Source organism: Macrobrachium rosenbergii, chromosome 51 (genome assembly GCF_040412425.1).
Source record: "Macrobrachium rosenbergii isolate ZJJX-2024 chromosome 51, ASM4041242v1, whole genome shotgun sequence".
Classification (NCBI taxonomy): Eukaryota; Metazoa; Arthropoda; class Malacostraca; order Decapoda; family Palaemonidae; genus Macrobrachium; species Macrobrachium rosenbergii.
This window is the reverse complement of record NC_089791.1, coordinates 45,502,383-45,514,551: the sequence shown is the minus strand read 5'-3', so window position 1 is coordinate 45,514,551 and position 12,169 is coordinate 45,502,383. Positions and strand designations below refer to the sequence as shown.

Below are 12,169 nucleotides of genomic sequence, written 5' to 3'. Positions count from 1 at the left end.
CGCGGCCTCTTCTTTAAAGCTTAATATGAACAATATACTCATACTTATTAGTATGTGAAGGGCATACTCAGAATGCAATGGAATGGAATATGAAATTTAAGCCAAACGCCAAGTGCCGAGACCTAAGAGTTCGTTCAGCGCTGAAAGGGAAAATGAGAGTAAAAAGGTTTTGATGGAGTAAAAGGAGGAAAACCTCGCAGCTGCATAATGAAATAATTGTTAGGCGAGGGTGGGATGTAAGGTGAAAGAAAGAAACTATGAACGGAGGCGCAGTAAAAAGAATGAGTGGGTGCAGTTAGGGGCCGAAGGGACGCTGCAAAGATCCTTAAGTAATGTCTCCAGTGTACATCACTTTCGTTCTAGTATTGGCGCCTGATTCACACAAATACCTCAAAACATTCATGGCTATGCGTACAGTATGTATTGACGTTTAATGGTATTTTTCCTGTATTCCTCAAAACTTTCAGACTTGTACATGTGCGTGTACAAAACGCGTTCAGGAAGATCAAGTATTAAACAGACAATACACTGTAAAAGAAACCTTGAGGCGACTTTATCGCCCCATCAGAGTGAAATAATGTCTCGGACTGAGTTATGAGCCGGAAAGGAATGCGCTGTGAAAGAAAGCAGCGGAAATGCAACGGCTCCTCTGCCCATTCTTGCGTTGTTTTCTCTCCGAATTTTCGACTTTTTAAGTGAATCTAATGCCGATGGTAGCACAACTGTAGGAACTAGCAAATCCATCGAAAGAGCAGTTTATTATAGTCCCCTTAGTTAGGAGAAAGAAAAGAACAAATAAATATATATAAATAAAATATATATAAATAAATAAATGCCACAGTAGTACCACACACTGCATTTCAGCTAATGTATTTTATAGCTCAAACATCAATACTAACGCTTAAGTCCGGGTCAGTCTATTAGATGTTTTGAGCTCCTAACTTTAAAAGAAATATTAAATACAAGAAAGAATATTACAATACAAATAAGGAAACAAATCAATCAATATCAATGGGTGTCCCATACCATTTAGCTCACAAAGTAAAGAGGGAGTCTGTGCAATTTCTTCAAACTGAAGAGGTCAACACGACGCCGGTCAGCCTGATGCCCTGAACCGACTATCTAAACGGATATCTTTAATTTGTTACTGGAGTACAGTGTGGTGACCTTTCTATCAAGTCTCCTTAACCTTTCGTCCACCTGTTTTTTACAACATGCCATTAAGGTTCGAAGGAATTTACTCTGCGGTTTCACGCCGAATGACCTGTCTGGTCTAGGCTTGGTATGCATGCGCTGTATGGTACTAAGCCCTTGGGTAACGTACTTTGTGGGCTCAACTATGAATGCCCAATTCATGTGGGCTTTGTATACAGGCACATTAAGCCTCTAAGCTTCTAAGGAACCTGCCCCGTGGGTTCAACTCCTAATGACTTGTTCCAGCGTATCCTTTGCATACTTGTACTGAATGTCCTTGACCTTGTATAGAACCTGCCCTGTTTGCTCAATCCTGAATGACCTATCTTCGGGTATGCTTCGTATGTATGTACTGCATGTCCTTAAAACCCTCACTCCATTTGCCCTTCGGCTTCACCAATTCGCATGCATGTCCTTGACCTTGTAACAGAACTTGCCCTGTTTATTCAACTCTGAATAACCTGCTTTCGGTTATGCTTTGTACATAGGTGTTGAATGTCTTTGGCACTTTTATTTCATTTACCCTTCGTCTTCATCGTTGAGTGAGCATCTATCTCGACGCTCAGCCCCTCCAAGTTAAATAAATCAACGGGACGAACGCTCGTTAGAGCTCAGCTCCTCGAGCAGGTGCTGTAAACCCGGAGCAATAAAAACAGTATCAGGTGTGAGCAAAGTTGAGGGCGTTGACGACTAGAGAAGGAACCATAAACATTTCCCGGAGAATCATCGTGGCTCGCTGTTGTCACCGGACTCTCCCTGTCGAGGACGCTTTCGAATGAATGTTGTTGTTCTTCTCCTTGTTGGTCAGGTTGTTCTCCTAGGTGGTTCTTGGATCCCATGTTAATGAATCAGGGTATTACCTGGGGAACTTTAAAAATATTGTCTTTATATTTTCAGGTTCAAATTTGCGTTCTTCTTCCAGTGGTTCGTTCAAGAACCTTCCCCCAGCCTCTTTCTTCTTGTTGGTCAGGTTGTTCTCCTAGGCGTTTCTTGGGGTCCCCTGTTAATGAATCAGGGTGTTGTCTGAGGAAGTTTAAAAAATTTACTTTTCATTTTCACATACATTTCTGCTCTCCTTCTTCTAGCGGTTCGTTCAAGAACCTTCCTCCAGCCTCTTTCTTCCTCTTCATTTAGGTAATTCCAACAAAACAAGAGGTCCAGCCTCATTTCGTACTCATTCGATCCCTCTGGCTATTTCGGTAAAAAAAAAATAACAATAAAAAAACCTCACGAGATACGAATAACAGCCTTCTAAAAACATTTGGCTACTAATTGGGAGCAGGACTTGTTTTGAAGAGATAGCGTGAATGGGTGGAAAATAAAATTGTATTTTCCGAGGTTTCTCTAACGTTTTCCTTGAGATTCCATGGGAAACACCAAAGGCATCTAATTATTTTCAAAACAAGGAAAATCGGTAAAATAGTATTTCCTCTTATAATTTACGACACCTTAACTAGCTCATTAAATTTATTATTTTCTCCGTGTTTTGCACAAAAGAGTTTAGTTAACAGCACTTACAATGAAAATGAATTCAAGTCAGTGGAGTTCTTACGATGGATCAGTACCCTGGTCGCCTTCATAAAATATTCTTTTTATTAATATAAGTTTTCACCAATTTTATATATAATTCTATAGGCCTTAACATACATATGAATGGACTATATAATATTAACCAGATAATAATTTGAAATAAGCTTCCTCCTTTACCACAAATTACTTATTCAAGCAAAATAATGCATTCCCACTGCTGACAGCCTTTTTATGAGCGACGCAGTGAATTGCATTACCCTCAACCAATCAATCGAGCGAGAAAAAAGGCTGAGGAGCCATGAGATGACACTTTTACCCCTGTTCCTGCACTGATAAGCTTCCGAGCGGTATTTCCCAATCTCCATTTTTCCCGAGAAGTCCGCCGCGATAAGGGGATTCTGTGCCCAACTTTCCTCGGTGAAAAGAGACACCTGGTGCTTCGGAGAGTTGTTCTTGCCTACAGATGGCCTAATATATATAAGGAAGGGCGTCTGAAGTACGCCAGCTTCAGTCATCCCTCAAGGTAAGTTGGACGTGTATCAACATATCTTTAATATGGGTTGTTGCAATTGGAATTATATATAAAATTTAAGCCAACGGCCAAGCGCTGGGATCTATATTGTCACTTAACGCTGAAAATAATGTTGACATAATTGTTAGGAGACGGTGCCAAGTAACATGGAAGAAAGAAAGCATGAACGGAGGTATAGTAAAAGGAATGAAAGGGGTTGCGGCTGGGGGCCGAAGGGGCGCTGCACAGAACCTTAATTAGTAATGCCTACAGTCTACAACATGAAGTACGCTGACCGGGGTATTTCCCTACGTAGAATATGGGTTGTAGCTTTCACTATTATTCAAATGTGCAAACATTTGCATGGAACAAGCAGGCAGCAGATTTACCTCCTTTTGGCCTCTTTAAAGAAAATATTTTCAATTAGTGCAATTATTCGTGTAGAAAACATCTCAAATGTTATTAACAAGCAGAGCAATTGTGTCTACATAAAAGAATGTCTTAATGTACAGAAATGAAAATCATAGTCAAATACACAAATAAACAAATAAATAAACGATTAATTATATAGACATAATTGCTGGATAAATTTATACATTAAGCAAATAATTAAGTGGCATCATAATAAAACAAGTAAAACTTCGGCGCAATCGAGTTTTCTGTACAGCGTATAATCGTGGCCACGGAAAATAGATCTATCTTTCGGTGGTCTCGGTATAAGGCTGTATGAGCCGCGGCCCATGAAACTCTCAGCCGGCCGTGGTGGCCTGCGTTGTTTCGTTGCCAGAAGCACGATCATGGCTAACTTTAACTTTAAATAAAAATAAAAACCACTGAGACTAGAGGGCTGCAATTTGGTATGATCGATGATTCGAGGGTGGATGATAAACATGCCAATTTGCAGCCCTCTAGCCTCAGTAGTTTTTAAGACCTGAGAACGGACAGAAAAGTGCGGACAGAAAAAAGTGCGGACGTACAGACAAAGCCGGCACAACAGTTTTCTTTTACAGAAAACTAAAAACAACGTTGTAATTATTAGTATTAAAAGACTTGAACGACCCGTCAACATCTTTATTTTTCAAGATATGCGCGCACAAAGCTTTTCTTGAATCTTCCGCAATCTTTCCTTTTTTAAGAAATGTAAGCAAAGTGATAACAGGTGCTAGGATGCAGTTTTTACCCATGGGTAATCACAGTATGCGTTTAAACTTTATTTATACACACTAATCCTTATATGTAATTATATATTTACATGCATCCGTGTTATTTATTTGAGACCATAAGGATTGATGTGCAATATTACTTGAACCGTACACTCGTAAGAACTTGCGCACATTTGTCCATACAAAAGTGCATATACTGTACACGTATTAATAAAATAAATATATATATGTGTGTAATACACAAGTGTGTGTGTGCGTGTGTGTGTGTGTGAATATATAGGTGAGTGGGTGTGGCGGAAGAGAGAGAAAGAGAGAGAAAGAGCGTGAAACTTACTATGGATTCTGTCCATGAAATTATAGTCCAGTAATTTGTTTTTTGACCTTTCGTTTCCCGAAATAAAAAAAAAAATTCGAGTACACTTCGATATCGATTACCAACTCGAAAATACCCTACGTATCCACAAGAAACAATGTGTTCATTCTAATAAAAAAATGAAGAAGCAGAGGTCATACGGGAAGGAATTACGGCACAACCACACACATAAGACTTTAAAAAGTCATGTTTTTCTTTGACTTATTTCTGCATAATTGCTAAAGTATCTAGGCACAAAGTACTGTATATCGCTTTCATCCTAAGTGAATGAAATAAATATACATATGAAAAACGACATTTTTATCGACTTCCTTTCATTCTGCATGGAGGGAATAACTAAATTTCAAGGTAAAGAAGATGAAATATAGTGGCGTACAAATAGGCCATTGTAAAAGATAAAGTGCTAAAAACTTCAACATAAACAGCTCATCATTTCATTCTGCAATAAGTGGTAATCCGAAATCTAAGAAAATATTATATTAATAATCCTAGATACTGAGAGTACCTTACAAGTTAAAATCCCTTCTATCATTTACATAGTAAAATGCCTCCATATAGATGACTCCTACCGTCGAGTTCAGCATAAATCATATATTATTTTGAGTGGTACGGGTACCCTTTCAACTCTGAGCTGGCACCGACATAATTACCGTGGTACACGAGTAGGCCAAACACGCTTATGGGACTGAGGACACAGCAAGAACATAATTATTCCATGCCACAATTGATTGAATTACCAAGTACCTACAACACTCTAAAATTCCGCAAAAAATTTACCAATAAAAAGATATTAAGCACCTTACATCTGAAACACTTGAAATATCACAGTAGACATGACACTCTGTTATCATTTTTTCTTATCTTTCAACTCTCTTTTCTAGATGAAAGTCCTCGTTCTCGTCCTGTGTACGCTGGCACTGGCCTCAGCCAACGACCAGTGGGAGGAATTCAAGGTAAGTGTAGGAGGTCCTTAAGAGTAAAATGCATTACATGAATGTAGATATTGCTCAACAAGTCTAGGTAGACCAGTTTATTTGAAATATGTGTATCAATCAAGATGACTAAGCCCAAAATGCAACGACAACGATAATAATAATAATAATAATAACAATAATAATAAACACTAAAAAGTGCACACCTAAGCCAACGTCAAACACCTATAAACCCATATTTTTATCGACTGGAAACGGTTTGCCGTGGGGATCCAAACAAGATCTTACAAATTGAGAGGATGCATCAGCCCCAATCAGACTTTCGATGCAGAAGTAAACATTAAATTTCATTACCAAATTCTACAGCAATGTTGTGTAGAGTTCCAGTTCAAGTTCGGAAAATTTGAAACAATCCACCCTCTTCAAAAAGTCCATAACACTTAATTTCTGTTTCTCCCATAATCTAATCATTTGTTGACAATCACGAGGGCTTCCTTTGGTACAGTGGTCTATAAAATCTATGCAATGCATTTCGCGTAAACCTGCTAACAGACAAAAAAAGAATAATAATAATAATAATAATAATAATAATAATAATAATAATAATAAGTTGCGAAGTTGTTCTTGGACCGCTGATGATGTTACAAATGGGTTTTATCCTTTCTTTATGGAAGAAAGTGGGTATTTGGCAATGATTGGTTCCTCCCTTTATTCTTATGCTATTGTCTCTTATAGGGAAAGCACTTCTGCAATAATAATAATAATCATCATCATCATCGTCATTACCTCCAATGCCAAGCAACAAAAATGACCTATATGGAATTCTATCACTCTTATAATTTCCTGTGCTTTATCCTCTACAACTTTCCACTCATATCCTGCCTCCCATCATATAATGCCAGTAGGGCTGGGAATTCCCGTTCTTCTAGTGCCCACAGGAGCACAACAGCTGACTTTATCATCAACCATTCTCACATGGGTGGTAAGGACAATGTCCCAGCAATCTGCAACTTCCCCTTCACCATTTCTCTCTCAAAACTGCTGTCGGACTTATCTTTCTTGAAGCTTTACTCTCAAATCGAAAAAAAAAAAAAATTACGGTTTCATTGTCATACCCTGATTCAGACTTGCATGGCAATTGAGATCTAACTAGACTGACTAGTCTTACTTTCATTTTATCTGATTTCCAAACCTTATTCTGCCTTCCCATTGTCTGATTTGCCAATTTTAGATTTGCACTGCATTCTAACTCGAATATGTTGTTGCGAAAAATCGGAAAGTTTCAACTTCCTTCATCCTTTCTCCAACCCTTTGTGCATAGTCTGTCTAAATTACCTCTATCTCGAGCCATATCTCTCTAGATATACAATTCAATTTTTATTTCAGATAATTAAAAAATTTATTGAACTGAGTTACTGAATTTGTTACACTTGATATATTCCTTATTCACCAATGCTACATATACAGGCATACACACACACACATACATACTATATATAGTGTGTATGTGTGGGTGTGTGTCTATATATGTAGCATTGGTGAATATGGAATATATCATGTAATAAATTCAGAAACGCAGTTCAATAAATTTTAAATAATCGAAACACACACACACACTATATATATATATATATATATATATATATATATATATATATATATATATATATATAGTGTGTGTGTGTATGTGTATGTGTATGCGTATGCGTGTGTATGTGTGTGTGTTTCGATGGGTGAGTGTGGGTGTATATGCCTTCCTTTAAAAAACAAAAATGTATAAATCTTTGATATTAACTCCAAGTCGTACACGACTAGAAAAAAAAAAAATAATGTGTATTCTTCCTCGTCATTGCAGAAAACCTATGGAAAATCCTATGCTAGCCAAGAAGAGGAACTCTATAGGAAGTCTGTCTATGAAGAGAAACTAAAATTCATAGAGGAACACAACAAGCGCTATGAACAAGGCCTGGAGACGTACACTGTCGCTGTGAACAAGTTTGCCGACATGGTAAGACAATTCGTCATATAAATCGCTGACAAAAGAGCTTACACGCACGATAATATATGTGTTTTTTTTTATAGTTTTCAACTGGTAAAAAAAAACAAAGGGTAGAAGGAATAAGGAAAAATATTAAGGACCGATCCTGGTGCATGACTGTTATCAAAATAGTTTTACCATTCCATGAGCTGATTATCAGTTCTCACAGGGCTGGCCAGAAGGATTTGTTCCCGGAGCAAGCGACAGCATTGCATCTTAAAGGATCCGTGCAAAAGTTGATAAAATCAATTGGGATGGAAATTACTCGGAAAGTGATGACCGAGAAAATACTGAAAAGCAAAAATTAAAGCAAAAAGCCCTAGACGTAATAACCACAATTTAATTTGTTTTTTCAGACCCAGGAGGAGGTCGTTTCCAAAATGACCGGTCTCAAAGGGCCCAGACCCGCCAAAGGAAATAATCTTCACAAAACCTCAGCGACTCCCGTAGCTGCGTCTTGGGACTGGAGGGACCACGGAGCCGTCACCCCTGTTAAAGACCAGCAGCAGTGCGGGTCTTGCTGGGCCTTTTCGACGGTAAGATAAACACGAAGTCTTTGTGGATTCCGCAACGTCTTCGAGAGATGGTTGGGGTTATGATAAATCGCGATTTCTGGGTTAGATGGGCTGTTATAACTGACATGCAGTCATGTTAATTAAATCTTTACTGTTATAAGCGGACTTGCTTAATTTTAGAAGTGTCTGAAAGTTGTTAAGAAAGAATATATTTAGTACAAGATGGGTCTGCAAGTGTTGCTATTTTTTTAAATTATGGCTGCAGGATATATATAATTAATTAATTATAAAATTAACAATAATGACATCGATGATGATTCTAGTAATGACAAAGCAATGACCAATAACTTTAGCCGCTAAAAACAATAAGCTTAGCTTGATGGCGCTGTACAAAAATTCTGTATCTTGAAAGAGAAACATTAAATTTACCTCAGCTCACACGAGTTTTAAAAAATCCTAAAAAAAAATGGATCTACTTCAAGTTCTGACCTTTAAGGGGAAGATAATCAAAAGTAATTAATATCTATAACATATAAACAAAGAAAAGCAAAGGACTGTGTTCATATCCTAGTTATGTAATTTGATTACTATGAACTCCTACCCGTCGGTAACAAAGATATTAGGAGCCACAATTATTTCAAATAGTTTCAAGATTTGTTATCTAGAAGTGGCGGTTTCAGAATAACTTTCATATTCTCTTGTTTTTCTCATTTTCATGAAACATACTCCCGATGAGTGAGAAAGGGTGAATTGCTCTCGTTAAACTTTAAGGGTATCGCGTGGGTATTACTTGCATAGATGCACATCTCGTAACAATATTCAGAACTCGCTTGAGCCACCTATCAATACAAGTACGATTTAATTTCTTGAATTAATTAATATATGAATGAAATTTGGACCCTACGGCTTGGGACTGCGGGTAAAAAGGATATTCAGACCTGTTTAAATTTTCGGATCTTTCCTAGATAATGACGCCCAAGGGTTTTCGGGGTCGTTATCTAAGACTGATATTTCTTGGGGGTCATTATCTTTATGATATTTACAGTCTTTTGTTTATATTTTTACGGTAATCCCCAACGGGCTTGTACTAAACACGCCGCAATGGTGGGTAAGTACCGGGTTAAAACCCTTGGGGGTCATTCTCTGGGAAAGATCCTTATTCATTATATAACCAAGTTACTGAACACTGAATATAGCATGAGATCTATAGCTACAGCATAGCCGTAACACACGAAACTCATGATTAAACACTTTAGAAATGCATCACTCTCTAAAAGCTATGCGCGATATAAACACTTTGGTCATCACCCGCCAACAGACTGGCTCTCTGGAGGGCGTCCATCAAATAGCCACTGGAAACTTGGTCAGCCTCTCAGAGCAGGACTTGGTCGACTGTTCTGGAGACTGGGGCAACGCTGGATGCAACGGCGGGTGGCCCCAGATGGCGTTCTTGTACATCATGGACGTCGGAGGAGTCAACACCGAGTCCCGATACCCTTATGAAGCTGTGGTAAGGAACCTAAGCAGAAACTGGTCTCTGTTCATTTGTTATATTTGTGATCAATGTTACAGTAAAAGACCTTTTATCTATTTTTCTAGGAAACGAACGATTTAAAGACCTCAGATAACTTTTCTGGGGATGGTTGAAGATGTGTACCAGTACTTGTATTAATTTTTTCTTTGCAACTGAGTGAGCTGGTGAATTTGATTAATGGAAAAATTTGAAAAATTCACTTGAAAACTGAATAATGTTTAATGGTAAAACATACCGATAGATTTAAGAGAAAAGTAATTTTCCAAAGAAAATTTCCCAAATTTGCAAATAACTAGCGTGGGTAAGAAAACAGGTTCTCATTAATTTTGGCCTTTGGTCGATAGGATCCTACCTTAACTAACTATGAAATTACTGTTAGGACACTAGATCACCACGTCAAGAAATTGTTTTGCCATTATTAAGTGTATGATAAATTTTTTTGTCTTTTTTTTCTTTTATCAAATGAAATTTCTGTCGTGATTCAACTCCGCTATATTTATCAGTGGGTTAACCAGTCCTAAATAACATCATTCTCTTTTTTTCAAGGACGATTCCTGCCGTCACGACACTCAAGATATCGGCGCCACCTGCAAGGACTACGTTGATATCACCACAGGGGATGAAAAGGGTCTGGAGGACGCCATCCAGAACATAGGCCCCGTCAGCATCTGCATCGATGCGTCTTGGCCATCCTTCTCCAGTTATGCCTCTGGTAAGGGCGTCGGATTTTCCTAAGGCTCTGGTAAGGGCGTCGGATTTTCCTAAGACTCTGGGAAGGGCATCGGATTTTCCTAAGGCTCTGGTAAGGGCGTCGGATTTTCCTAGGGCTCTGGTAAGGGCATCGGATTTTCCTGAGGCTCTGGTAAGGGCGTCGGATTTTCCTAAGGCTCTGGTAAGGGCATCGGATTTTCCTAAGGCTCTGGTAAGGGCGTCGGATTTTCCTAAGGCTCTGGTAAGGGCATCGGATTTTCCTAAGGCTCTGGTAAGGGCGTCGGATTTTCCTAAGGAACTCTGGGCTCATAACAGGAATAAGAATATAAGATTTAGGCCAAAGGCCAAGCGATGGGACCTAGGAGGTCATTCAGAGCTGAAAGGGAAGCAGACAGTAAAGTCTGAAAGGTGTAACAGAAGGAAAACCTCGCAGTTGCACTATGAAACAATTGTTAAAGAGGGTGGAAAGTTAGATGAATGAAACAGAATATGAACGGAGGTACACTAAAGGGAGTGAAAAAGGTTGCAGCTAGGAGCCGAAGGGACGCTGCAAAGAACCTTAAGTAATGCCTACAGTGCACAGCGTGAGTGCACTGATGGCACTACCCCCTTACGGGAGTGGGGTTTTGATACATTTGGGAGAACGACTTATGTATGGAAAAGAGACCGTGAAAAATTACATTTGAAATTGTTAGTGACTAAAATATAAACATTTTTTTATTCATTTGAACTCAGAAAAAATCTTGAGTTCACCTTCCACCATCACCAATTGTTAGAAAGTAGCCAATGACGGCAAAAAACTAATATACTGTATAAGAATATTAGTTTTTTTCTAACAGAATAGTTGAACTCAGAAAAAAAATTGAGTTCAGGCTTCACACATCACCACCAACCTGAAAGTTGCAAATAAGAGGAAAAAACTAATTTACATTAATATTAGGTTTTTTTTTACAACAGATATAGCTGAACTTAGAAAAAAAACTGAGTTCACCTTTCACAAATCACCACCAACCTGAAAGTAGCAAATAACATAAAAAAGTAATATATACGAACATTAGTTTTTTTAAACAGACACAGCTGAACTCAGAAAAAAATTTTTGAGTTCACCTTTAACAAATCACCACCAGCTTGAAAGCAGCAAATAACAGAAGATAAAAAAACTAATATATACAAATATTTTTTTTCTTAACCGAAAGACTCTTTCTGGAAAATGTATGGATCTTTCCTAGATAGTGACACCCAACAAGGCTCGGGGGTCGTTATCTAGGACTGATATTTCTTGGGGTCATTATCTAAGACTGGACTACTTGGGGGTCACTATCTTAGAAAGATCTGGGGATCTTTCCTAGATTATCATCAAGGCTCGGGGATTCTTATCTAGGACTGATATTTCTTGGGGTCATTATCTAGACTGATATTTCTTGGGGGTCATTATCTAAGAGATCTTGGGGTCGCTATCACGAAAGATCTCTCCATTGATCTTTCCTAGATACTGACACACATCAAGGCTCGGGGTCGTTATCTAGGACTGATATTCTTGGGGTCATTATCAAGACTTTTCTAGGACTGATCTTTATTCAGGATCGTTATCTAGGACTGATACTTCTTGGGGTCATTATCTAAGACTGACTACTTGGGGTCACTATCTAGAAAGAACCCCACGGATCT

The 12,169-nt window shown here is 38.4% G+C and overlaps 1 protein-coding gene across 1 annotated transcript in view; it reads left to right on the top strand.

Moving 5' to 3' along the window:
* Window positions 1–5,584: 5,584 nt before the first annotated feature.
* LOC136833362 (digestive cysteine proteinase 1-like) overlaps window positions 5,585–12,169 on the top strand; it is an 8,685-nt gene continuing 2,100 nt past the window's right edge. The window contains exons 1-5 of the mRNA XM_067095397.1: window positions 5,585–5,724; window positions 7,559–7,711; window positions 8,098–8,277; window positions 9,575–9,766; window positions 10,337–10,502. Coding sequence (XP_066951498.1) covers window positions 5,653–5,724; window positions 7,559–7,711; window positions 8,098–8,277; window positions 9,575–9,766; window positions 10,337–10,502 — 763 coding nt within the window. The 5' untranslated portion in view covers window positions 5,585–5,652. The remainder of the gene's footprint in view (window positions 5,725–7,558; window positions 7,712–8,097; window positions 8,278–9,574; window positions 9,767–10,336; window positions 10,503–12,169) is intronic.